We start from the raw sequence: 26,229 nt of genomic DNA on the forward strand, positions 1-26,229 counted from the left end.
TTCCAGTGCAAGGCGTGCGGTAAAATTTACACGGGCATACGCGCAAAGTGGAATTGCATTAGGCATGTAAAATCGCACAACCGTTCCAACAAGTGTACTTTGTGTGGCAAAATTTACAAGAATGACGTTACTCTGAGGAATCACATGGCGATGCATGAAGGCCGCACACAGTGCAAATATTGCAAGAAGGTCCTCTGCGAACAACGTTATCTGGAATTGCATCTCCAGACATGCAAAAGAAAATTAAGCTAAATAATATTGATTGACTATATTGGCACCTAAACTGAGAATGTAGAATACAAATTAATGAGGTATCCAATTGATTTCAATTTTTTTTTTTTTTTATAAAAAATAATATGATTTGTGTTATTAAAATTGAATTTAAAAATATCTGTTTTGCTTTCTGCCGGGATGCAAGCTGTAAATTCAGGGGTTGACATCTCAAAAACATAGCTTGTGAGTAAGCAAATCAGACATGTTGCTTAGGATAACGTCACACATTTTCGCAGGACCTGGTGATTTTGGCACACCCGGCGCGTCGAAGACGGTGATGAAGCTGAGCAACAACGCCGGTTTTCAGTGCACTTTCTGCGGCAAAATTTACACAGGCCCTGACGCCAGACGTCGCTGCTACAGGCACCTCAGGGCGCACAGTGGACGCAGCAAGTGCACCTTGTGTGACAAAAGTTATGCGTACTATGACGACCTAAAGAGGCACATGGCGATGCACGAGGGCCGCACAAAGTGCAAGAAGTGCAAAAAAATCTTCAGCAGCTCACATTATCTCAGAGAGCATATGAGTGGTGCCTCTTGCTTGAATAGAAGAAATCCAGCTAAAAAATCTGTCAAATAACGGTTTTCATTCGCCAAGACAAGCAGCGGCAGCAAAAATATTGTTTTGGAAATGAAATTAATAAAAATAATTCTCAATAATTCTCAGGTATGCACTTTGTGACATTAAAATTCACGGAGTGTCACAACGCAACGGTTTCCCGTTGTATTCTGTGTAACTTTTGCGTTAAAAATAAATAATATAATGAATAAAATAATAATAATGTTCATTACAAATTTCTTTTTAAATTATACCAAACTTAGAAGTTCTTAATTTGTTAAATTATTTTACATACTTTTTCCCTCCCGTGGGCTCCAAAATTTTATACACATGGGCAGAGCGCTCAGCGACCTGGGCTAGTGAAAATTATTCGCATTGGTGAATAATATTTTATTGATTTTCTACGTTATTATTATCTGAATTTTTATTAACTGTGGAACGTAATTATTATTTATTACTTTTTATATTCTCAAATATAAATTATCATTTTCTAATTGTAAGAACATATTTTTTACAGATTGTAGAAGTGGAGAAAGATACATTGATAATATCGAAATCTCGATCGAAAAATTCACTCACCCAATTTTTTATTTAAATTTGTTTTATGAAAAATCACCAAGATATAAAATCTTTACACAGCGGAATTTTATTAATGCTTTAATATTCCTCTCTCCGTGTTCTTAACAATTTAAAAAAAAAAATAGAGGTGCAAATTTATTTTTAAAAAAATTTAAACATTTTCGCAGGAGCTGATGATTTTGTCGCGGCCGTGTCGGCGACAGTGATGCGGCTGAGCGACAACGCCGGTTTTCAGTGCACGTTCTGCGGCAAAATTTACCCGGGCCGTGGCGGAAGAGGTCATTGCTACCGGCATGTCAGGACGCACAATGAACGTAGCGTTTGCTCCTTGTGTGGCAAAAGTTATGTATACCACCAGGACCTGCAGAAGCACATGGCGGTGCACGAGGGCCGCACAACGTGCAAAAAATGCAAGAAGGTTTTCAGCAGCGTTATGGCGCTCAGAAGGCACTTAGTTGACAAATATTGCAAGAAAACCGGATAAAAAAATAATCAATAAAGTTTTCATGTGCTAACAATAAAAGCAGCGCCAAAATAAATTTAGTGGAAAAAGATGAAAAAATCCTAGTTTTTTTGTCTTCAATATCTCATTTAACATAAATGTTTAAGGTCTTTGCAACTTGCTAGAAACGAAAATTCATGCAATGAAAGAAAATATTAGAATAGTAAATTATATTTTTGAGCAGCTCAGTTCATTTAAAAGAAGAACAATTTTTTTCATATTTTTCCCTCATAGGGCTTTTATGAATTCATATCAACAATGGATGTTTCCCACGGTAGAAAATTATGAAAAAATGTAATTAATTTCCAAACAAATATTAACAACTATGAAGAGGACTGGTAACAAAGCAGTCTATCAGGAATAAAAAACAACATCTTTAAAGTTAATTAGAAAGTAATAAATTTATAATGACACTTTCCATCAATTATTGAGATTATTTCACTCCTTTCTGAATGCAACGTTCTTCAAATAATTATGAACTAAGATATAAAATAAACATTTTTATCAGTGTTGTAGATGCCAAAATGCTCATCGTTTAATTAAAGAGGATAATGTGCAGTGATATATAGGAAATTAAATTACCTTGAATAAATAGTTAACAACTTATTCCTTTTAAATAAAATAAAATTACTATTGAGTAACAATATAACTTTTTAATTACTGAACATGGTTGATGCCTCTTCTTTAAAAAAAATCATCCTAAAATTTAAAACTTCTGTTGCTTGAAACGATCCATTTCACTTTCTGATGTGAATGCATTTCAATATTTTCGCAGGACCTGACAATTTTGGCTTCGTCATAGCGACCGATGAAAAAGTGCCGCCTTCGAAGGCGTCCGTGAAGAAGCTGAGCAACAACGCCGGCTACCAGTGCACGGTGTGTGGAAAAATTTACACTGGCCGCAACAGCAATGGAAATTGCCACATTCACGTTAAAGCGGCTCACCTAGGCCGCAGATATTCCTGCGATTTGTGTGGCAAAGTGTTTAAGTACCATCATGAAATAACTCAGCACAAAGCGATGCACGAAGGCCGCACGCAGTGTCACAAGTGCAAAAAGGTCTTCGCCTCAAAACAGTGGCTCAGGAAACACATCGCAGCAAAATATTGCAAAAAATGAGCAGAAATAATAACAGTTACAGCAATTAGAAAATATTGATGAAGCTTGAACATTATCAGATTAATACTTTTAAATAAAACTACATTTGGTGGTAAACGTGAATTGCAAAATCACAAAATCAAAATTTAAGATGATTTTTAAAAGGAGTTGATACAATTTCCAAACAATGCCTCAATTATTATTATTATTTTCATTTTAAAGGTTCAGTCTTTAGATGTTTCTTCCAACGACAAGTCATAAGAATATTTGATGGTTTCGGTAGACTGAATTTATGAAAATTAATACTGCACCTTTATGGGAATTTTCTGAATTTCTTTTCTCAAAATCAACCTCGATAAAATTAAAAGAGTTCACCCGGTCTCACCAAACCAAGTTCATATAGGTTAGCAAAATAAATAGGTACCTTGACCTCAAAATGTATAATGGATGTGCTTCTTAGTCAGTTAAAATTTTTCCCAACGAAAATATCACAAGCTCCTTGTTGTACTAACGTAATTTTACTGTCAATAATAAGGGAATAAATGTAATAATTTATTACTTGTGAAAATTACCATTCAATAAATTCAACAAACCTATAAAAATTGAAAATTTTTATTTAAAAACATATTTGCATTTAAAATCGGTTCTATATAAAATTCGTTTAATTTGTTTACAATATATTTCGCAGGACTTGAGGATTTGGGCAATGAGGGACTAGTGGAAGCAGGCGAGAGAGAGTTGGCGTTCACGATGCTGTTGAGAGACAACGACGGTTTCCAGTGCACTCTCTGTGGCAAAACCTTCAAGGGTCGCTACAGCAAAAGGGTGTGCTCTTTGCACGTGAAGGCGCACCTTGGCCCCAGCGTTTGCAAACTGTGCGGCAGCAAATACACGCATTTCTCTGGTCTCAGTCGGCACATGCGGAAAGTGCACAAGGACCGCGCGCAATGTTCAAAGTGCAAAAAGCTCTTCCAAAACAAGCAGCAGCTCAGAAAGCACACAGAGGATGGCTTCTGCTAATTGCTGGGCACAAACTTTCAAAATGAACACGGGGAAATCTGGTTGATATGATTAACATATGAAATCCATAAGTTAAATGCCTGGAGATTAAAAAACATTGGCTAAATTTTGCACAAAAGAGCTGAAAAACAAAATTAGATCCATATATCGCTTTAATAAGAGTAAAAATTGCCAGTATGTTTTCAAAAAGCTGCACTATGACAATTCAAAAATTTTCTCAAACCTCAAGGAGCGAAAACTGAAAACTTGTTGAAATTTGAAATTGAACCTAAAAAATCTATCAATTAATTGAATTCAAACGTGTTATAAATGCCCTACTAGAAATTGTGTTTATAAGCAGTCGTTATACCAATCTTTCCTTTTTCTCTAATAAAAAAATTCTTGAAATTAAAAAAAAATATATGTGTAAAAGGTAATTCATAATTCAAAATTTTCACCGACGTCCAAGCAGTATGTTTTATTTCAATGTAAAAAAATGAAATTAAAAGAAATTGAATTAATTAATATTCTGTTGAGTTTTCCTTTTGGATAATATTTTAAATACATTAAGCGACATTAAGTATAGTTTTTCCGCAAATCATAACAAATAATTTGGTTTCAATAACTTAAGTTATTTTGATATTAATTTTTATTACAGGATTTGGCGTAGAGAAACTTGTGGCGGCGTCGGTGTTGCGGCTGTTTGATGACGCCGGCCACCAATGCTCAGCGTGCGGAAAAATTTTCACGGGTCGCTACAGCAAACGCGTGTGCGCGGCGCACGTGCAATCGCACAATGGCCCCAGCGTTTGCAAATTGTGCGGCAACAGTTACACTCACACCAGTAGTCTCAGCAGGCACATGGCCTTGCACAAAAGAAATTGTATTTAACATGAAAAAAAGGGGAGAGATTAAAATTTTCTGATAAATTGAGAAATAATTTTTTTTTTTTGGATTTACAAAAACCAGATTTTTTTTATTTTTACCAGCGAGATACTTTTTTAAGCTTTGTAGACACGTGTAAAAATTATTAAAAATGGAAAAAAAATTCAATTCTAAAGAAATTCTATTGAAACACAGAGTAGAAAACTGCATTAGTGGATATATTTTGTTCAAGAATAATTTTTTTACCAATTTTTATTTAAAAATTGCATGTAATTAATTTATTGGTTGGAGAAATAAAGTGGAGTAAGAAATTTCTTTTTCAAATTGTAATATAACCAAGAAAATAAATTAAGGATATTAAATTGATCATTGCACTGATTTTTTTTAATTCTCCTATACCTACTTGTTAATTTATCAAAATGTTATAAGAAAATTTATCATCATATCACATCAAATTTTTGTGTGATTTAAATGTGCTATTAATATAAAAAAATTGATTATTAATTAATTTGATTAAATTCAGTTTAAATATTTAATCTTACAATTTAATCTATTATTTCCTATGTTTTTGAATATCATAAAATTTAAAAACAAATAATTATAGAAATTATTATACTTTTACCAAATCTTCTTGTATATTGCATTAAAAAAAATATAAATAAACTTAAATGTCAAATAATATCACTTTTTGCAGATCCAAGTTACCTCGCGTCTATTGGAGTTGAAGCCGACCCTGACTTTTATTCTGCAAGAAAAGCCAACGAGTCGGTGGGAAAAGTGCCTCTGGTGCCAGAACAGGTTGGTTGCAATTTCAGGTGCGTCGTGTGCGGAAAATTGTTCCAGACACGCATCAGCTGCATCCTGCACTTTGACTTCCACCGTGGACTGACCAAGTGCCACTTGTGTTCGCACATCAGCAGCCGCAAGAGCAATCTGAAGAAGCACATGCACTCAGTGCACGGAATTCCCATTTTGTCCAGAGATGGAACAGTCATCACGAGGGAAATGACAATTGATAAGAGGAACAAACACGATTAGAAAATCTTGATTAATAAAATCGTGCATGAATAATATTAAAAAAAAAAAAAATACATAATTATAGAAAAGAATACAACTTATTTTAATTTTAAGAGAGAATTATAAAAACTGCACAGTTAACTGCCATAATTTTATAGATATATAAATAAATTTAAATGGTAATTTGAAATAGCCAGCAACTATTTGTATTTGTACACACTCAATATAAAACATTCAGATGACCCAAAATCTATTATAAGATTTATTATTATCAAAAACGTGTAAATAAGATAATTTCTGATGACTGATGAGGTTATAAACTGCGAATACAAACCAGCAACAACATATATAGCTTGAACATAGCTTTGGAATTGTATTTTTTTTCCTGAATAATCCATTTCCTATTTATTTAGTCCTACTTGCGTATTTGAACTATTGGCCACATTATTATTTCAGACGGCCAAAGACAGTAAATAGAGGAACACACCTATATTTATGCCGCAGGTCTAGTAAAAAGGAACTGCTTGAAATAGACTAAATAGGCAATTTCTTGACAGACCGGACCCGCAGGTTGCCTACATCAGAAGATTGAAGCCACCTTTAAATTTAAAAAAAAAATGCTGTAATTAAATTTTGTAAAATTGTACAGTTTAAGCCATTCAAGGCCTGAACTTGCTTTTATACTTATTATACCCTAATTTCTTCAGAGAAATTCATAGCAAAATGATGTCAAAATCTCTCAGGTCAAGTCTCAGGTCCTTTCCATACACCCCAAGCCCCCTCTCCAGGTTTCCACATTCGTCCGCTGGCGCTCGTGACCAAACACCAAACACTGGTGAAAAGGCATACAAAATAAACACGTCTGTGTTCCTCTCGGGAATTGCTTTTGCCTCGTCAACTGCTGTTCTTTTTTATTCGTTCGTTCTTCGTTCGTTGGGGCAACGGAAGCGAACGATCTCAGAGCAACACAACACACAAACATGGCCGCATTCTGTGTGTAATGATTGTATTATCAGCATCAGCACGTTTTCGGCTGCTTACGTGTTCGCCGAGCTGCCACTGTGAGTGAGTAGAAATATCAACACGCAGCTGAATTTTGTTTACACAAATCATGAATTCCACGACAGGTTAGCCGAGTCGGTGTGATTTTGACTAGCAATGGGCTTCGAAAGTATGAGAGGAACACACGGTCGGTGTCCTCCACTGCTGGTCGGCGGCCTCCTAGTTGTCACCTTCGTGCTCACCTGCAACTGGTGGTCCTCCTCAACGCAGAGCATTGAACTCTTGAAGCAACTCGATGAACTCGCCGAACAGCTCAGACGATGGTGACGAATGACAATTGACAAATAAATTCAATAATTGATTCAAAAATGTCAAATTTTCAGCAACGAAGAGAGGGATCAGAGTATCCAGCTACGTCTGTCCGTTGAAGGACGGCTAAAAAGTACGGAGGAGGAGTTGGCACAGCTCAGGGTGCGGTTAGAGCAGCAGGATGTGAATGCTGACGACACAAGGAAAAGTCTTCAGGAGAAAGATGTCGAAATCAAGACGTTGCAAAACGACGCCGAAGGTGCGAAGAGTGCTGCAAAGCTTTGCAAAACGGAGCTGGTTAGAAATAATTATTTATTTTAAATAATAATACTAATTTTTAACTATTTCTTTTAAAGGAGTCTTTAAAGAAAGTGAGCCAATCTCAAGAGGAAGTGATCAAAAGCTTGAAGATTGAGAAAGATGAAATGCTGAAGCAGAAAGAAGAACGGAGGAAGGATGTGGAAAAGCTCAAGACTGAGTTAGATAAGGTCTTGATTTCTAATATAGTCTAGTGTAGTGTTGGGTACTTAGTGGTTCCTTCTATAAACTGTACTTACATTTTTGCTTACTAGGTTGTTTTTGAGCTTTTAGTGATTTTGAAATTCGACGCAATGCTTTTAGGTCACTGCTGATCTTAACAATTTGAAGGCCAGTCAGCCAGCCGGAGTTGCTGCTAATGCAGGGGGCCCTAATTTAGCAGGTAGTTGAAAATGCTTTGATTTCCCGCTTCTGATCCTTTGATGCTGTAGCGTTTTACCGTTCGCAAATTCGGGGTTACGATAATCGCGTTTCAAACGTCGAGATTGTCGATCGCGGTTTGACGGGCATGAAACCTCAAATGGCCCCGATCATGCCCAGCGACCCTCCCAATGCCTACCGTCCACCACCCCGGTTTAGTGTAACCCAACTCCATTCCACACAAGGTATGACACATGAAAAACACTTGTCATTTCAACACAGAAATTTTACATAATTTCAGGTACTTTTACATAAACAATCAATTTCAAGGGTTGTACAAAAACTACTCTAAGCTCCTTAAATTAATTCCTTATTATTCTAAAGGTATCTGGGCAAATTGCATTAAGAATCAGAAGCAATGTCAGCTTGGCTGTATTATAGAATGAAACTTTAAATATTATAAAAATTGTTATCTCAAAATAATTCTCTATTTCTATCTTTTTATCACAGCTAAAGCTCCTCCAAGTGGCACAAACACAAAAACTAAAGCTGCAGATCTAAATGCTGATGAGAAAGACGAAGACAATGCCAAAGAAAGAGAAGGTAAAATTTTTAATTTCTTCATTTGTCAAACATTAATTTTAAATAAAGTTTTTAATCAGAGGAAGCCATTTTTTCAGCCTCCTCCAGGTAGCTATTTTACAAGTAAACCCAATTTTAAAACAAATTATTTCAGTTCGAATTCATCCTGGTGAAAAAGTTATTGAAATAATAACTTCAAAGTAAACTGAATTCCAAAATATTTGTTTTATTCCCAATTTTTCTTTGTACTTTTGCAGACCCCATAAATAACAATGAGGCTGTGGACACTGCGGACGACGAACGATTTGACAACAAGAACGCCAACGAGGAAGCTGACAACAACAACCTTCCAGACGAGAACCCAGTCGAAGACAGCGTGGATCAAATGGCTCAAGCCATTCAACAAGAAAACAACAACGGTGGAATTGGTGCCATTCCTGCTCCTGCAAAATCTTAAAAAAAGACATTTGAGTTTTGTTGACAATTTGCTTTTAAATTAGCTATACCAACTTGATCATTTCTATTACTCAAAAGTTTTAAATGACTAGAAAATACGTGTTTATGGTTGCCATCTCTCTATTATGACACATTCTGTGTAATGTGCTTGTTGAATGTAAATCCACGCGTTTTTGACTCGGTGTGTGATGTTGTGCTATTCAAATTTTAAGGTTTAAGAAGTAAAGATTAAGATGATGCCTGTGAAGTGACTGCATTGATCTGCTCGTGTTTGGAGTGCAAAGTGCAAGCACTGCTTTTTCTGATATTTACACTTAAGGTTCGTTTCTACATGTAAAGTTCAAAGTTAAGTGTTACAATTTTTTTATGGATGGCTGCTTGGTATGAAGGAAACCAATTTTTTTACAAAAAGAATTTATATAAATTATTTTGGCAGTGTTATTCCACTTGAAATAAGTATTAAATATAATTTATTGCAATAAAATTTATTTAAATTGCTGTAAAAATCAATCAAAAGCCTGTTATTTTTCACATTCACCTATCATAAATAGTTAACTTTTTGTAAATGAAAAATAAAAAATGTAATGAACATTGTCCAAATTCCATAATGGTCTATTGGACCCCTTTTAAATCTGCCGCCATAAATCGATTTCACTCGTTCACCTTGCCACTCCCCCTTTAACAAGAGCCAGCTGCAAAAACATATTTCAAATCGATCGAGCTGCAGAAAAATCTCGAATTTAGCTTAAAAAAATGTCCGGAGCGATACGGAAAGCTGCTATTAAGATCCCTGGACCTTTTGGAATGAGGCACATCCAAATCGCTCAGTCGTGGTAAATGATCTACTGTGCTTTGTCGATGCTTTTCAATCAATACCCTTTTGCTCCAATTTTCCTATGCATATGTATAAATCTTGACTGATCTTGACCATTCTCATTAATTGCAAAGCGCAGTTTAAGCAAGATTTTGGATGAATTGATTTTATTTTTTTATAAATTATATAAAAAATAGTATTAGCACATTATCCTATTTAAAAAAACAAACTACATAACGAATTTTCCATATGTTTTTTTCTCTCAAATTTTCTATGTAGTCGCTCCATACATAAAAACTTAAATTAGCAGCCAGTTTGCATACAAATTTCAAATTTGTCATTTTTTTTTATTTTACTTTTTAATCAAATTATTTTAACCTTTTAGGGCACGTAGCGGGGCTATCTTTGGTGCCACTGGTTTTGGAACGCTTCTCTACTTTACCGACTGGAGACTTTTCTTGGACTACCTGCCCTTCTATAACACCAAGTTTGATGGAAAACCAGAATTTTAAACTATAAAGTAAGGTATTTTTTTGTTATAAAATTATTATCTTCTGCAAGATAAATTTCAGAATACATAATTAAAGCATAATTATTATTTTTGTGTATGTTTCAGTTGAAGGGGTAGTTGCCCTGAATGAATGCAGTCACCACCATCCTCTAGTAGAGATTGTATATTGTTGAAACTATTAATGATAAATAAAAAACAACCATAAAGTAATAGCGTTTTTCAATTATGACCTTTTTTTAATTTTTTTTCTTCATACAAGTTATGTACAAATAAAAATTACGAATTATATCCTCCACTCTCACTACGAGCTTGATTGCTCTCAACAAGACTATTCTGAAAAATTATTTCAGCTATTTTTTCATTTTCCTCCCGTTTAGCCTTCATAGACATCGGTCTGTAAAGTTTAAAATACACTACATAACAGGCCATCACCCCAAGTACACCGAAGGGGATTTTATATTTTTGCAAGAAGCTAACTGGTGCTGGTTGTGTTGACATTTTCGTGTTGTGTTTCTCTGTAAATTGAAAATGATTTTCTTTAGAAAAATATTATGGTGAGAAAGCTGCAAAATCATACAATGCCGGAGTTCGCTGAGATTTCCGCGGTCCAAATTTTTCTTCAAAAATCGGCTTCCAAATGTAAAAGCCGCCAAGAACGCCCAAGAAAACTCCAAATCCAAGTTCTAATCCACTCAGACCCAGCCTTTTCCTAAATCTCATGACATGTGCATAACACGCTGCGTCAAATTTACAAATTGAAAAAACATTTTAAAGACAGAACACTAATTATTTACCAAGATTTTGCCAAAATTGGTTGGCATGAGATGGTGTGGAAGAGAATAATCTCCTTGAGAATAATAATGGTTTTACATGCGCTGATTTGATTGGACATACAAATTTACGAGAGCCAATCAGATTTCGACTTACAGCGAACAGCTGCAGTTACGCCCCCATTAGAATGTGTTCAACAGAGAGAGCAAAACATAGAAGTTCCGCGAGTATCGCCTTTTCTGTGGCAAATCTGCAATGAACTCTCTACTTAGAGGATTTTTCAAGTGAGTCGCACCAATTTTAATAACCACTTTACCAAAAAATTTTTAAATTTTAGTCAATCTGGCCTCCTGTTACGGCAAATGAGTACGCCGGCCCTGCCGTCTTTTGTGAGGACACCTTTGCTCAGCATCGCTTCCAAAATGCAGTTCTCGACCACAAACGCATTAGGAAACATCAGATGCCACTTCCCGAGGCCCAACGAGGCCAAAAGAATCCGCAGGCACGGCTGGAAGAAGCGAATGTCCACCCTCAATGGCAGGAAAATCTTAATGAACAGGATCCTAAAGGGAAGGTTTGTTCTCAGCCATTGAAAAATCGAGCGACTGAAGTGCCCTTATAGATATGAACTTAAAAGTGCAGCAGCCGAATGATTTACATATATGTTCCCGTAGTGCTACTAGCAGAATTTCCAACAAGCTAATTGTCACTGAAATTATCTTAAAGGAAGCCGAATAAAAACTCAAGTTTAAGGCAACATTTTTATTATTCCTCATAAGACGCCATTCAGATTTACACTCAATTTAATTTTCCTTTCATATCTGTGTAAAAATTGCACAAAGCAGCTTTATAGTATAATGAAGGTACAGTTGCTTGAAATGTTTTTAAGATTATACAATATAATTATAAGTAGTGTTAAATTGATAGATGGCGATGACTCTTTGTCATGGTTAATCAAAACCGAGAAACAAACTAATTTTTAATGGAATAATACACATAATAATCCTGGCGTTCTAGGGTGGAATCTGGTGAAGTAAATTTTCAGCGTGTTCAGGATAGAGGATACGACATTACCATTTTTCAGAGGTGGTTTCCTCGAAACCATTGTTCGAAATCATAAAAATTTCCCAACATGCTCCTCAAATCAATAAAAATTCTGTCTTTAAATTTTCCACTTTGAATAGACATCAACCTCGGAGACTAGAAAATATATCACATAATGATACGAAATCACAGCATTATGATGTACTTTACATATGGTTGTGTGTAAAATACTTGTTTTGTTTTCAACCGTACCGAAAGCATTTTTCCATGTGACCAATTTAACAGTGTGATATAAAGTGATAATACAATATTTTTAAATATATAACTTTGCTGTGAAGCAGTAGCTTTCAAACAGGGGTAAAAATCTTAGTTTGCGTAAAGAGAGATAGAAGAGAGGTTATGTATTAGCATTTAATTTTTTATGTAAATCGATGAGCTTGGTATTAGCAGCAGTGACAGAGAAAACGTGTGATTGCAAGATTTTGAATCGCCAAAGTGCTCCTTTTGAATGAGCAGCCTATTAAATACACTTTTTTTTTCGATAGGAGTACCAGCTCGCTTGTTTTCTCTCTTATAGTACGCTTATAAAAGTCGTAGGAATAGTAAATCACCATCACTCTTTCTCATGGTAGCCGTCGTCACCACGCACAGTTGATTTTTCACATTGGAAGTTGTGTTCATTTCGCTTGTAAAACACTAGACTGATTTATTTATTGTTTCGCTTCAGCTGGACCCCAATTCGTTTTTATTCGTAATCTCGAAAGAATGATTTTGCATTAAAGCTGGCATTTTTCAGTAGCATTATTTTAGAGATACACCTACGATGATTACAGCAAACAGGCAAATAAATCTGCAATTTCAACAGCCGCGGTAAATTAACTTTTTGAAAATTTTACAGCAGCTGCAAAGGCAACTATTTTACTCTCTAATTGTCATTGTTTGAAAGACAAATTTCTCAACGCAATTAGCAAATTTATCTTTTGGTTTGTGGCAAAACGGGAGAATTGATTTTTTTAATAATATAATCGTGCGCCACAAGCTCCTTATAAATTAATGAAGACTGGAATCAATTTTATATTTCCTGTCATTTCTTCCTGCCACAGACATACAAATCAATCAACGTGGTCCATATTTCATCCCACATTTTATATTTAAAATTAAGCTCTGTTAACAATATAAGTCTATCATGTTAAAATAATTTTTACCAAAAAACGAGACAATAATGTGTAAATTTATTATCAATTCTGAATGTAACTTGATCTACACCGTCACAAAAAGCAGAAATTTAGATCTCATTATTTCCAAAACGACGGAAATTCTGATATATTTTATAAAGAGTGTTTTTATTTTATAAAACTAACGCTCTCGCTGCACAACAATATCAACTTTTAACATATATTGCTGAGCAATTACTGGACTGTGTGTGATTAAGTGGCAATTTTCGTCATTACCCGTCGCTCGTTTCGTACAAGTTTTCTGGCGAAATAGGAAGCAGGTGAAGATCCAAAGTTTACAAAATTAAACCTTGGCCTTGTATAGCAAAAACGTGAGTACTTTTGATATGAAACGAAAAATTTAAAAAAATTGCGCTTTTACAGTTCCCTTGAGAGCATATTTATGTACAAGTTGAAACCCACTTTTAAGCAGAGAATTCCGTATATTTGATGAGAATATGTGTGACGATTTGTATATTAATTTGAAATCACGTTTTTTTTCCTATTTCCATTTACACACATCCAAACGTCGCAACCAATGAATCAATAATAAAATTTACTTTATGTTCAGTCGTTCGTTTCGCATCTACCAAAGAAGCTGTTCTTAAATCTCACTTGTTTGATTGATTTTCAAGTTTTCCATAAGCCACTAGATATTAATAAACAATTTACTTGTATAAATTTTCATATCATCGCGCGTGATAATAATAACCTCGAGTATAGAATTATTCCGATAGAGAGGAGAGAGAGCAGTAGTTGTTTGTATGTCTTTGGAAGCAGAGCTGTTTTTCTTCTTTCAGTGTGAGTGTGTGTAAGTATACTGAGAGTGTTTGTGTGTTAAATCATTAAAATCACTTAATTATACATGTGCTTTTTTCTTTAGTCGTTAGGTTAGGTAGGCTAAGATGGGAGGGGAATATAGAATCAATACGTACTACCAGACTTGCTGCCGGAGTGTGATCAAGCAAGCTGGGGGTCAATTATTCAGAGACTAAATCCAGCTTGCATGTCCAGAACTGTCGAGACCACAAATCTTGACAAGAGACTACACACCGAGCAGCGGTTTGATTTTCTTCTTCTTCTGCGAGAGAAGAGTGGTTGATAGAGATAGACGCCCCTGTACTTGAAAAGCAGCGAGATGGATTCATGCAATTGTGAGATGCAACAGCTTGCAAGGCAGGATTTGATCTTCCATTTGCTCTCCTTGGGTTTCTCGACACCTGAAACAAATCGACAAAATCAAGAAGAGCTAAACAAGTTCAGTGGCCAGTGTGAAATTTAAGACACAAGAAATCTGAGTTAAGAATTATAGGATTATCTTGAATTAATTGTTGAAGTACAAAATCACGTTTCTTTTATAGTTTTTCTTATTCTACAAATGGCAATATTAAAAAAAAAATATATATTAAATATAGATAGGACAAATTCTCAATACCAAATAAAAGTTTCAAAAGTAAAGTAGTATTTTATAATTTGTTTGTATATTGTAACAAGAAACTGATATAACTTTTTTTGAATTTAGAACATCTGCAATTATTATGTTATAATTAAAATAATTATCAATCCATTTTATTGCTCATGCCTTTCTCTTTTGCTGTATTTGTATCTCTCCTCAAAGAGAAGCGTCGGATTTATTTATCGTGTCCTTCTGCGTTAAATAGCCAGTAGATTTTAGGAGACGAGCTATTTCTGATCCGCCTGCCAGCAGGAAAAATTTAATGCGTATCTTCTGCGCTTTTAAATGAGCAGGATACTTCATGGTCTAATAATTAGTGTCTGCAGCGATGAGACGATTATAAAAAAAAGGACAAGCTCTGAAAAATGGACTAGACATAAATAAATTTTTGCGCACATTTTGTTTACATTTTCTTGAAGGTCGACGCTGAAATAGCGCCTTAATAATATCCCAATCATCTTTTGTAAATAGCCCTTTGCACCTACGCGTGTTTTATAAAAAGAATGCAGACAGCCTATAGCAGGTTTAATTAGAATTACAAAACAAAAAACTTTTTTTAATTTAGAGCAAGGCGATATTTTAAACTTCAGGGTAACACAATTCTCTTTGATGCTTACAAAAATTAAATTTCTAGTAGTTAAAATCATTAAAATAATAAATTTTATATATTTGATTAGACTTTGTTATAAGAATTAAAATAGAATAATACGGAAATAATACTCCGTATTATTCTATTTAAATTACTTTTTTATCTTCAGTTTGTGACACAAACGAAGTTAATTTACATATTGGCGTTGTTTCCTAAAAGAGGAATTTTAATGAGAAATTTCATGACTTTAAAAAACTAATATTTTTTGTGTTTTGATTTTCAAAAACGTCATCGTTCAAGTTACAAATTGGCGTGCTCTGAGCAGTATCACAGGATCACTAAATTCAAATTGAGCAAAATATTCATTGGCCAAAAAATGTATACCAATGTGTACAATTTTTTTCTGATTTTGGAATTAAATTACTTCATTCTTGAAAATAAAAAAGGGTGCACAATAAAAATATATGCAAGCACAATACACGTTGTACTCGATTTGCTCAACTTTTCTCTCTCAAGGTTAATTCAAAGTGCGGCAGAGAAGCCTTATTAAAAGTATGATCTTAAGAGCAATGGTAAAACAAATAACATTAAATTTCTTTTGCAAATCAGAGGCAAAACTTTTTTCAGACACGTGTGTGAATACTTGAGACTTCACCTGACTATCAGTGCATCCAGAAGAGCCAGGGCAAAATGAAAAGCACGGCGGCAGGTCTCAGGGTAGGGAGACCTGTTGCAGAAGAACGCGCTACCGTCGGCTCTGTAGGGAGCTCGAGAAGGTCAGCGCCCGTGGGGGACGGCTCGTCAAGGCACTGGAACTCACAGCACCGCTCCAGCACACGCCACTTTTTGCAACCCTGCACCACAAAAAATCAATTAAGCATGTTTTTTTCTTTCACAAAGGGGGACCGCGCGTTAGGCCGAATTAAATTTAAATTGGAGTGGCGCAAACGGCTTGATCGGCTGCCAAATGGATTCCTTTTATTCTGAGATAGAGCTCTGCTGTCTGTCATCACCTTCTGCTTACCAAAGGGTGTCCAATTACTGCGACAGACAGCCGCTGTGTCTACAAGGGAGATGCCATTTCGCGCATCGGGTTGCAAATGTTTTTTAGTCAGACATGCGACGTGCATGCATGTCAATTACAGGAAAAGATAATTATATTTGTACTTTGAATAGCTCTAATGATAATAATTCATTAAAAAAAAAGTATCACATAAGTGAATTTCTTCTTAAATATAATTAGTTGATTTATAATTAATTGGGAGAAACGGATTTAAATAGCTTTATTGAATGATCATAAAAATATCAAAATTAATAATTTCACTTTCTACTGAACAATTAAAGTTTAACGTTATAAAGCTTGCAAATTTTACGGAGTCAAATTGTTCAAAGTGCGGATCATTGAGAGGAACTTTTCTATTTCAAAAACATTACAAGTAAGAAGGTGTCATTCGCACAAACCGTATCCAACTTCTACTTTTTAGCAGAAATCAAATCCTGATTTTTGTAATTAGTGGAAAAGAGGAAAAACGCAGCAAATAAGTCCTATTAAATAAACCCCTTTTTTTAAATAAAGAAGTAACGGTTAGTAATATAACCAAAACTTGAGCTTAGAACAGATAGCCCGCTTTTCATCTGCATGAATGTGTTTTTTGTCTAGGTCAAGGTCAAACGAAACCTTCTTTGTTATGGAAATTAAATTCTTTAATAATAATTTTTACTCCCTTTAACATTTAAATTTGTTTTGAGGTTGTCCTATTTTATTAATTAGAATTTTTGACAAAATTTTGAAACTTATATAACTTGGAATTTAATTTAATTAAGACTGTCCAGAATTGAGAGGAAACTGACACAAATTTTAATGCAATTGAATGAAATGAAAAATCTTTAAAGGTTTCGGCTGATTTAATGAAAGCTCAGATTAAAAACACTCTTATTTCTTAAAATTTTCAAATGTATTGATCCTGCACTCAAGAAGAAAAGTTGAATAATGGTTTTTAATGAAGAGGCTCACAAACCTCAAAACTAATTTAGCGATAATTTTCAGTTTTTAATTAATATCATTATGGTTGATTTAAACAAAAATTATGTAATATATAAACTATGGCTCTTGTTTTAAATTTAAATTTTTTTTATATTTTTAAATTCATTTAAATTTTTTGTTGTGAAACGCGTGCACTCACATAAGGGGGGTCGCAGTAGATGGCTTTGCACCACATCGGTTCGCTGTGGTAGCAAACACACAAGGAGCAAACACTTGGTCCTGGCACGTAGAGGAGGCCGTGCTGGACGACGTTGCCTTGGAAGTCGGTGCAGTCCTCTTCGACGGCGTCTGAAAGGGAGAGAGAGCAAAAATTGAGCACGCGAATTGATTGCGGGTTAGGTGTGTGTATGTGTGTGTGCATACCCGACACACTGCAGCAACACAGCGCCAGCAGGACCAAGCAGAGGGACTGCAGCATGGTGCGGCGGCGGCGGCCCGGGGGCGGACACTGCTGGCCGACGGCGGTCGACGGGACACCCGAGCGAGTGGCGCGCTCACTGTCCGGCTCGCTGCACGCAGGACACTTTCATTTTCTCGTCACTCGCCCACCGAGCGAATCGGCCCCAAGGTCTGCTCGTTCGCTGCTCTGCTCGCTCAACTCGCCGCCTCATTGCGGAGGAGCTGCTGCCCTCTCGGCGCCCCGTGCTCCGCTGACGTCACCCCCGAGGGCGGCTCGCGTGGCGCCAAATTACAGATACATACAAAATATACCCACCGCGACCGACACGTCGCCCGACTGCTCTGTCTGTCAAACACGCGATCGCTCTTAATTCAAAATGTGCATGCATAAGCGCATTCAAAGAAGAATTGGCCATTTTATTATTGCCGCCGGTTTTCGTTTCCGGCACGAAGCAACAGGACGCGGTTTTAGAGGGGGATTTGTAAGTCAATCACCTGGACAAAAACGAAATGAACACACCATTTCAGCCCTTCCCACTCAGCAACAGTTACTGTTTGCTTTATTTTATCAATTTTTTTCAAGCTATTTTCCAGATATGAACTTTGAGATTGAATGAAACATTGAAAATTAATTTTCATTTCATATTCATTCAGTTTTCGAACATTTCACTTGTTTCAATCCTTAAAATAGAATCCACATCTTCAATGCTATTTTTATTGCAAATCTATGTAATTGTAAGTCCTAAAAAATTAACAATTGGCCTGCTTCGTCAAGGATGCAAAGTAGGTTGTTAAAATAGTTTTATGGAACCTCATTTTCAGGCAGTAAAATTGTATTTATTAAATTTATTTTCAAATAATTATGAATCTTGTGGCATAATTTGCAAAGACCAATTGTCAGAGCGTACTTTGGAGTGAATTAAAAAAAATCACGAGAATTCATAAGAAAAATTATTTTTTCAGTCAAACATTATAATATATCACATAACATTCAGAATTTTCAGGAGCGATGGAGACACAAATTCCCATCCATAAAACGTTTAAGGCAACAAAAGTTTCTACTGCACTTTAATATACAATATACTAATTGCATTATTCCCAACAGAGAAGCCACCAAAGTATGCAATTGGTGGTAAATAAAAACAATCAATCGCGCACATGGTCGCGTGTTTTCAGTCTCTGAATAAAGAATGGCAATCAGTCATTAAGAACCAATTAACAATTAACCTACTTTGTTATTTGAATTGTAGCGACCGCAGTGAACTTTTCAGAGTTATGCAACACGTTGGTCTGCGTTGTCGAGCGGGTTGCGTGTGTTGCCGCCAGCAGGCGCGATGCTCCTCTGACGGCACAAGGCGTTTATGGAGTACTAAAAGTTGACGTTCGCAGCGGCGCGCGCTAAAAATACATGCGAATTTTTCAAATAATTAACTGTAACTCGTTTTGCGAGGCAAATTTACAACTCGAGCTTGTGCAGTCGTTTCGCCGTGAAATTCACTCAAGCAGCTATGTGAAAGGAGGGAAAAAAATAAACTTCTTTAAAGAAGTTAAAATGCACGTGAGTCACACAAACCATAGTTGACCGGTTCCCTTGAGCTTCTAAACGGTACTTTAATGTGTTCGCTGTTGACAACTTTACGGTCAACACCAAAGGCCACGCATCAGCTCTATTATGTTGGCCAAAAAAAAAGATGTCTTCCGCCAGAGCCATAAGGCCCCATGGCTCTGACGGCAGCCGTGTACCAACATAATTTTGGGATGCGCAGCCTTTGGTCAACACGTCATTACTTAACAAATTGTAAATATTTTGACATTGATTAATTCATTTAATTCTTTAAAAAGAAATGTAAATATTTTTATTTCTGAATGGAAAACGTTTCATGGTTAGAAAAAAGCACATTATTAATCATTTCTTGAAAATTTAAATTATTAGGTTCATGGATTAAACCCAGTGATGAGTGATTTGCCTTCCCCCCAAACTCGGATTTAAAGAAAAATGTCCAGAAGTTTTAAAAAAATTAAGCAAAATTAGGATGAAATTTACTAGAAGCTCAAATTTTACTGGTTGGAAAAATCTCTCGTTTAAGCTTATCTGGATGAAATTTTTGATCGCCACTTGGGCTAAAATAAATTTTTGATCACATTCAGAATTAAAAAATATTTTCAGAATGGTTGTAGTATTTTTACCATTCCTCTTTAGTCTTCCTTTTTATTTTAATATTTCCTATGAGAAAGAAATAATTGCGTAACTGAACTTCCTTGAAAATCATTTCAATAAATCTGAACTTACTTTTCAATCCAAGTTGATTGCGGGAAGAGCTTTGCAAAAACTTTATCCAATAGAAATTTGCAAAATCCAATTAATCAAGTTGAGTTTATGCTGTAAACTTTCACAACTATAACTAACTCTCTCTCCACAGCTCATTTGGGAATCGACACGTTCTCGGAAGAGTAAACCTTGGAGTTTTTTTTTCAAACTCCCCGTTTTCTCAATAATTTATCCATTTATGAAGTGGGGAAAGCTGAAGGACTTGGTGCAAAGTTCATCGTAGACATCTCAAGCTCGACGTTTTTAATTTTCTCCCTTTAGATTCTCGAAAGTGCAGCACAAAGCTAAAAAAAATCTGCACCGGCTGAGTGCTCTTCATCAGCAGTCTTTTGCAATATGCAAACAGCTCCGTTAACTTCTGGGCCGGACTGCATTTTTTATCAGTGCTCTTTACGGAAGGGGCGTCGAAGGAGTTTGCATTCGCTGCAAAGACCTTTGGCTTTAACTCGAACATTCTATATTGCCAACGTCAATCTCACTCTGGTTAGCGAAAGTGAAAAACAAATGAGAAACACCTTGGCAGTTGTCGACATTCTGCGCGTGCTTTTCTCACGTAATTTTCTACAACATAAATTTTCTTCAACTAGCACGTCCTCTTCAGCAGCCATTGAAACTGAAGCGAGTGGAAAATAAAACACAATTTATTACTTCTTCAGATGGCATACATGTTTTATTTTTCAAAATTATTAATATTTAGCAATTTGGAACAAATCTATACATTTCAGAGGATATATCGAGTATATTTTATAATACATGGTATTTTAAGAGTTTTTAATTTCATCATGATTCACAGCAAAGGGCCATTATTCTAAAATAATAAATTTCATTGGCAAAATCAACCATTTCTTTTAACAATGAGCCCTATAGGACGACCCATTAGCCTCTAAACACACTGAAATTAAGGTACACATTTATTATGTAACGAAATTGTACATTTCAGGAACACATCAATCACTGCCAAATAGCAGCCATAAAAACAACAATTGAATTGTTTTTTCCTTACACAGCTATTTGATGACAAAAATATTAACGAGGGTGAACCATCCTCCCTTTACAAGGAAACAATTTGATTTTTGGTAAAGAGAATATTTTAAATCAAATTATTTATCGTTACTGGCAAACAATACAAGAAGTGTTTGTTTTATTCTTGATAAAACAAAATTTATTAATATTTATAATTTTATTTAGATATTAAACCCTAAATATATAACCGAGATATTTGACCAAAATAATGTATGTATAATAATATCACAAAACTTTGATTGAAATTCACCCACATCAAAATTTACGCAGATTTATTATAAGTATCCGTAATTCTAGTAAAATGTTTGTGTCTCGCCAAGAACATTATGCAACACGTGTGTGGTGTTTGAGATCGCGTCATCAAAGTGGAACAAAATGACATGAATCGGCATCATAAACACAATAAAATTTAATATTTTGATTTAAAATGATACTGTGTGTGAGGAACTTGAAACTATAATTATTGAGCGTTTTTCGGAAGTAATTTTAATAATTACCCACAGGTCATATTTCTACATCTACTATAATTTTCCTGAGTCAAAGGAAAAAATATATTTGTGTGATTGAAATATAAATATTTAATCTTGTTCTGCGTAATTATATAATATGCATTCATCTCACAGCTATAACACCAAGTTTTGAGATTGTACATCAAATGACGTTTTTGAAACTGGAGCATTGAGGTAAAATGGAATTGATGCAGTTTTATGTTCCCAATGCTATTAAAATAAATAAAACATTTTTACAGATATTCCTTTTTTTTCTGTTTGTACAAAGAAATTAACGATAAAACTACAGACACTCCGAGCTACCACCTGTGATTTAAAACAGAGATTTTTAATAATTTTGAAGTACGCATTACACATAGAAGTAGCACCAGGCCGATATACCCTTCTCCTGACTAACACTTGTAAGCTCGTAAGTTGCGCTGTCCATCACTTGGATATTGGTGCGCGCACTTTCTGTGGAATTTGAAATGAGATACTGAGCGAAATTTTCAGCAGTGGTTTGTCTCCAAATCGTGCAGATGCGATGGCTAGCTGTGGCCCAAGGAATAATTTCGTTCGTATTTTTTTTTTATTATAAGTTTCAGTACTATTTTTGAGGAAGTATTAAATTAACATCTTTTCAGGTTGGAGTCAAATAAATTTTAAAATCAGAAGAAATCTGAGAAATTTTTAAAAGATAAAAAATGACATTTTAAATTTTTTCGAGAGTATTTAATGATATATGTTGTAAATGAAATATAAATTTATCTAATTATCCTTTGTCCCTTTAAAAATTTCAAATAAATATAAATAGTTCTCTGTAGTCTAATTTAAATTTTTCATTTTAATGCATAATTTGAATAATAAAGTACATTGAAACAAAATTAGAAGGAAAGAGTTTTCAAAATACAAAAAATTGCTTTTTTGAAATAAATTTAAAATTTAGTAAACATGGAATAATTAGCAGAAGCTTTTGCGAGAGTAAATAAACAATAAAAATGAGCACAGTATCAAACAAAGATTAATTAACGATCAACTTCAAAGCAACGATCAGAACTGGTGATCATTAGAGCGGAAGGCAAACATTACTTTGTCTATTTCGATAAATTGGCCGCTGGACCACAAGCCGCAGCATCCGCACCGGCCCGACCACCTCAAAGACCGATTTTTTTTTTTAAATTCTAAATTCTGGTCTGCACGACCCGGCTCGATTTGTCCGTCGAGTACCTGAGAATGACGTCGTTGGCGTCGCTGCCGAGTAGTTTGGCGGCGCCGAGGATTTCGTCGTCGGGCTCGAGGAGACGCGCCTCGATGCTGGCGCCGCAGTCGAGGGACACGAGCGCCGTCTCGGTGGTCGGCTCGGGCCCTGAGCTGGCGCCGCCGTTCAGCTCTCGGATCGGCGCCGGGCTGGTCGGCGAACTCGTCATGCCGCCGCGGCCGATGGTTACCCTGGTGCTGCGCGAGTTGCATCGCCGCAGACTCACGTGAGTGGCCGTGCTCCGCCGCGTCGACCCGTCCCGGCTGAAAACAAACAAAACAAAATGCTGCGGTTTCACTCTCGCACGCACGGGAATACATTTCCTGACAAAGAAGCGCACTGATGAATGAGGGTCTTGCCTTGAATTTGTTCCACGCAATGCATTCAGTGTGTGGCAAAGTTAAATTGTTTGGAATTCTAATAATCAGGGTTTTAAAAATTATTCACACACTATCCTTTCTTGTCTTTTTTTTTCAAATTTCAAATTTTTGTATTGACTGACAAGAATAAAATAATCATGTATATACTTTTTTTAAATCCTTATACCTAATTCGAAACAAAATGTGAAGAACGAAAATATTTATTTATAAAAATAACTATATTTACTTCAGCTTTTTTCTCAATTGATATTCTGATGTAAATGAACGTGATATTATTATTATAGTATAACTCTTATAAAAAATTAAATATTACATTTTAATTAACTTTGGTGATTAAATAGAAGAGCTCTTTCGCCTGGTTAGTTTATATTGAAATAAATAAATAAATTACTTGCTTAAGACGTTTTCTATTTTCTAAGTTCTCAGTTCTTCTGTTGCAGACCTTGCGATTGGAATTTGGTGGTGTCTAGACTAACACTAAATCAAACGAGCCTGCTTTTTAGTCTTTTTAGTGTCATCATAACGTACATAATTACATTCAGGAGACTTTAACTTAGTCCGTGGTTATTTTCCACGAGATGGAAATAATAAAAAAGAAACATTTAATTTTATTCCAAATATTTCAGCTAGCAAGTAAAAAATAAATGTCACATTTTACTTTCACGATTTAAATCAGAAGCAAACTTGGAACTCACATCAGATAAAATCCCCAACTTAAAATATATTTCAACTCTACAATTGCTCTCTAAACTCCCCCCTGTAAATATTTACCTTACGGCAAGGGCTCTCAATTTGAGTGTGTGTTTTCTTTACAAAGCTGAACGATGGCAATGGAATCTTTCAAGACTCCTACGCCAACGGACTGTGTTTATTTGAATACAGCGCGAGATATGTGTCGGAGCCACTTTTTTGGGGGGAGAATAGTAAATCAAAGGGCCTTGCGTCTGTCTACACACAAACAAACAAACTCACTTGAATCCAGCTGATCTGTAGCTGTTTGCCCTTGGTCTTGGGCGCCACAAGTGGAAGGCGCCGTATATCAAAGGGTTCACCAAGCTGTTTGACATGCCGAAAAAGAAGATTGCCGACCGCAGCACTTGCTCCTCCGGCTGTGGAGCAAAGAAGGCAAGCTTAAGTCCGTGCAGGGATAACCCATCAATTACTCAAGAGGGTGCACTTAAATATCGCGTGCTGGGAGCAGCAGAGTGGAGGCAAAGGCAAAGTTTGGCACTAATTTTTCCTTCCATACATAAGTGAAGACAAATTTGACGAATGCGCAAGGAAAACTAAAACAGGAGGGAGGAATAGCGTCGTTCTTTATGTGTAAAACATTATTTTATTAAAATGATATTCATTCTTTCATATTTTTTTTAATTAAAAAATCTGGTTGAGAAATTTCCAAGTGAAAATAATTATGAGCACAAAGAATAAAGGAAATCGTGAACAAGTACATCATACAAAGAAAAGAGGATTTTTATGGCTTTGTTGATTATTGTTGTTCATCCATTTTCTGTTACGTTTTGTAATGATTTAAAAATTTTAAAAAGTACTTGACACACGTTAAAAAATGAATCCGATTTTGTAGCTACATTCACATATAATTTTACCTTTGCTCTTTTGCAGTTTTAATATTAAAAGAAAAAATAAATATATAGTTCGTTATTTTTAATCCTTTGGTACTTCAAAGGGTGTATCGGATTTTGATATAAAATAAACTGAATTTCAGGACTGTTTATTTTGTATGTTCTATCTTTGTATTTTTTGATGTAATTTCTCTCTCTTGTAACCAATGTAATTTATAATATTGAATTAATGGAAGGTCTATTTGGGCAGAGAATGCCCGGTGATACATTAATAAACATGATTTGAAACTTAACTGAATAATTTTGCAAGAATTTGAGTACATTTAAAAAATCGACATATTTTAATGATTTTTTTCATCCTTGTTGTCTTTTTTGGATATAGAAACTGGGAGAAAATTTAAATAAAACCAACGCAGTGAAAACTTTTACAAGATAGGAGGCACTTTTTGCGTTCAGTTCAGAATTAGAATTAGTCGGGGGAGAAAGTTTCAACCGCGAGGGGCATACGAGATGAGAAATAAACAGGCCACAGGGAACTCCATTAAAAAGGTTCGCAAAAAGGAACTCTCAATATTTTGAAAAGACCCAAAGTACATTTCAAGAGGGTTGAATGAAAAAGCTAGGAGGAATTAGGGGTAAAAAGGGAGGCTTAGCGTTGCGGGGCGGAAACAGGGCGCGCAAATTACCGCGCAAATACACACTCACATCATCAGCAAGCTCTTCACTGGCAGTGAACATAAAGTAGATCATGGAGACGTAGTAAGGAGCCCACCAAATGACGAACGCAGCTAGGATGACCACCGAGATGCGCAGGGATTTCATCTTGGCCCGCTGCATGAGGCGCCGACGGTTGAGGTCGGGCGCTGCTGTGAAGCGGGTGGTGCCGTTTGACTCGATTTCCGCTTTGAACAGCCGCTCGCTACCTGTTGGCACACAAACACATTGATTTGAATTTGGGGCCACGGGCAGGGATTAGGCAAGAAACAGCAATTTGCACTTTCCACTGCGTAGTTTACAATCGTGTTTGAGAAGATAAATAAATTGAAAGGTTTTTATTTATCCACTTATTGGAGTTTGAGATCAAACAATATGATATAATCCAAGTGGTAAAGGTTGCAATCCTTAGTGCAAGTTTTGTAAAAAAATTCAACCGATTGATTTTTTGGAATATAAATTTCTATTTCATTTTCTTTGAAATTATAGTGCCATCATTTCTTTAGGTCAGAATTTTAATTAAAATATATTTCGATGTAATTTGTCTTTTATACATTTAAAAATGTTCCTTTTTAATTTTGCCTACAAGGAATGTTGATGCTAAATTTTGAGCAAAGACACCACTTTTTAAAAACAAATATACTTCTTCATTCAGCTGACGTAGAGAAATATT

The 26,229-nt window shown here is 35.5% G+C and overlaps 5 protein-coding genes and 1 long non-coding RNA gene across 12 annotated transcripts in view; 3 read left to right on the top strand and 3 right to left on the bottom strand.

Moving 5' to 3' along the window:
• The window catches only part of LOC132203795 (zinc finger and BTB domain-containing protein 7A-like), a 59,881-nt gene extending 53,933 nt beyond the window's left edge, over positions 1-5,948 (top strand). Inside the window, exon 7 of one of the 4 annotated variants that reach the window (XM_059631831.1) lies at positions 5,590-5,948. In XM_059631831.1, coding sequence (XP_059487814.1) covers positions 5,590-5,933 — 344 coding nt within the window. In that variant the 3' untranslated portion in view covers positions 5,934-5,948. Of the gene's footprint in view, positions 1-1,578; positions 1,911-2,688; positions 3,533-3,699; positions 4,265-5,589 lie in introns of those variants that run through there. The other 3 variants (XM_059631835.1, XM_059631830.1, XM_059631844.1) reach the window with 3 other exon arrangements.
• Positions 5,949-6,817: 869 nt separating this feature from the next.
• LOC132203800 (Golgi membrane protein 1-like) lies at positions 6,818-9,449 on the top strand. 3 transcript variants are annotated; one of them, XM_059631874.1, is made up of 8 exons: positions 6,818-6,977; positions 7,040-7,237; positions 7,298-7,520; positions 7,580-7,711; positions 7,845-7,923; positions 7,973-8,146; positions 8,412-8,504; positions 8,741-9,449. In XM_059631874.1, exons 2-8 carry the CDS (start codon positions 7,071-7,073, stop codon positions 8,938-8,940), a joined length of 1,068 nt encoding a protein of 355 aa, XP_059487857.1. In that variant the 5' UTR covers positions 6,818-6,977; positions 7,040-7,070; the 3' UTR covers positions 8,941-9,449. The 3 variants fall into 3 exon arrangements, with proteins under 3 accessions (XP_059487857.1, XP_059487858.1, XP_059487860.1); XM_059631875.1 differs by having other exon boundaries at positions 6,818-6,973; XM_059631877.1 differs by lacking the exon at positions 7,973-8,146 and having other exon boundaries at positions 6,819-6,977; positions 8,741-9,448.
• Positions 9,450-10,466: 1,017 nt separating this feature from the next.
• LOC132203032 (uncharacterized) lies at positions 10,467-11,203 on the bottom strand. The gene is made up of 3 exons (XR_009442427.1): positions 11,059-11,203; positions 10,842-11,001; positions 10,467-10,779 (listed from the first exon to the last, which is right to left on the bottom strand). It is a non-coding gene; the product is annotated as an uncharacterized LOC132203032 (long non-coding RNA).
• Positions 11,204-11,205: 2 nt separating this feature from the next.
• Positions 11,206-11,792, top strand: LOC132203031 (large ribosomal subunit protein bL34m). Its single transcript, XM_059630455.1, has 2 exons — positions 11,206-11,319; positions 11,373-11,792. The coding sequence occupies exons 1-2, from the start codon at positions 11,291-11,293 to the stop codon at positions 11,626-11,628; spliced, it is 285 nt and encodes a 94-aa protein (XP_059486438.1). The 5' UTR covers positions 11,206-11,290; the 3' UTR covers positions 11,629-11,792.
• Positions 11,793-12,363: 571 nt separating this feature from the next.
• On the bottom strand, positions 12,364-17,993 carry LOC132203030 (integral membrane protein DGCR2/IDD-like). Its single transcript, XM_059630454.1, has 4 exons — positions 17,746-17,993; positions 17,522-17,670; positions 15,994-16,192; positions 12,364-14,513 (listed from the first exon to the last, which is right to left on the bottom strand). The coding sequence occupies exons 1-3, from the start codon at positions 17,798-17,800 to the stop codon at positions 16,001-16,003; spliced, it is 396 nt and encodes a 131-aa protein (XP_059486437.1). The 5' UTR covers positions 17,801-17,993; the 3' UTR covers positions 12,364-14,513; positions 15,994-16,000.
• A 2,783-nt stretch (positions 17,994-20,776) lies between these two features.
• The window catches only part of LOC132203029 (gonadotropin-releasing hormone receptor), a 53,981-nt gene continuing 48,528 nt past the window's right edge, over positions 20,777-26,229 (bottom strand). For both annotated transcript variants that reach the window (XM_059630452.1, XM_059630453.1), the window contains 4 exons: positions 25,548-25,765; positions 24,232-24,368; positions 22,849-23,142; positions 20,777-22,095 (listed from right to left, as the gene is read on the bottom strand). In XM_059630452.1, the coding sequence (XP_059486435.1) occupies positions 22,035-22,095; positions 22,849-23,142; positions 24,232-24,368; positions 25,548-25,765 (710 nt within the window). In that variant the 3' untranslated portion in view covers positions 20,777-22,034. The remainder of the gene's footprint in view (positions 22,096-22,848; positions 23,143-24,231; positions 24,369-25,547; positions 25,766-26,229) is intronic.

The sequence above is a fragment of the Neocloeon triangulifer genome, unplaced genomic scaffold (genome assembly GCF_031216515.1).
Source record: "Neocloeon triangulifer isolate White Clay Creek 2 clone unplaced genomic scaffold, ASM3121651v1 ptg000017l, whole genome shotgun sequence".
Taxonomy (NCBI): Eukaryota; Metazoa; Arthropoda; class Insecta; order Ephemeroptera; family Baetidae; genus Neocloeon; species Neocloeon triangulifer.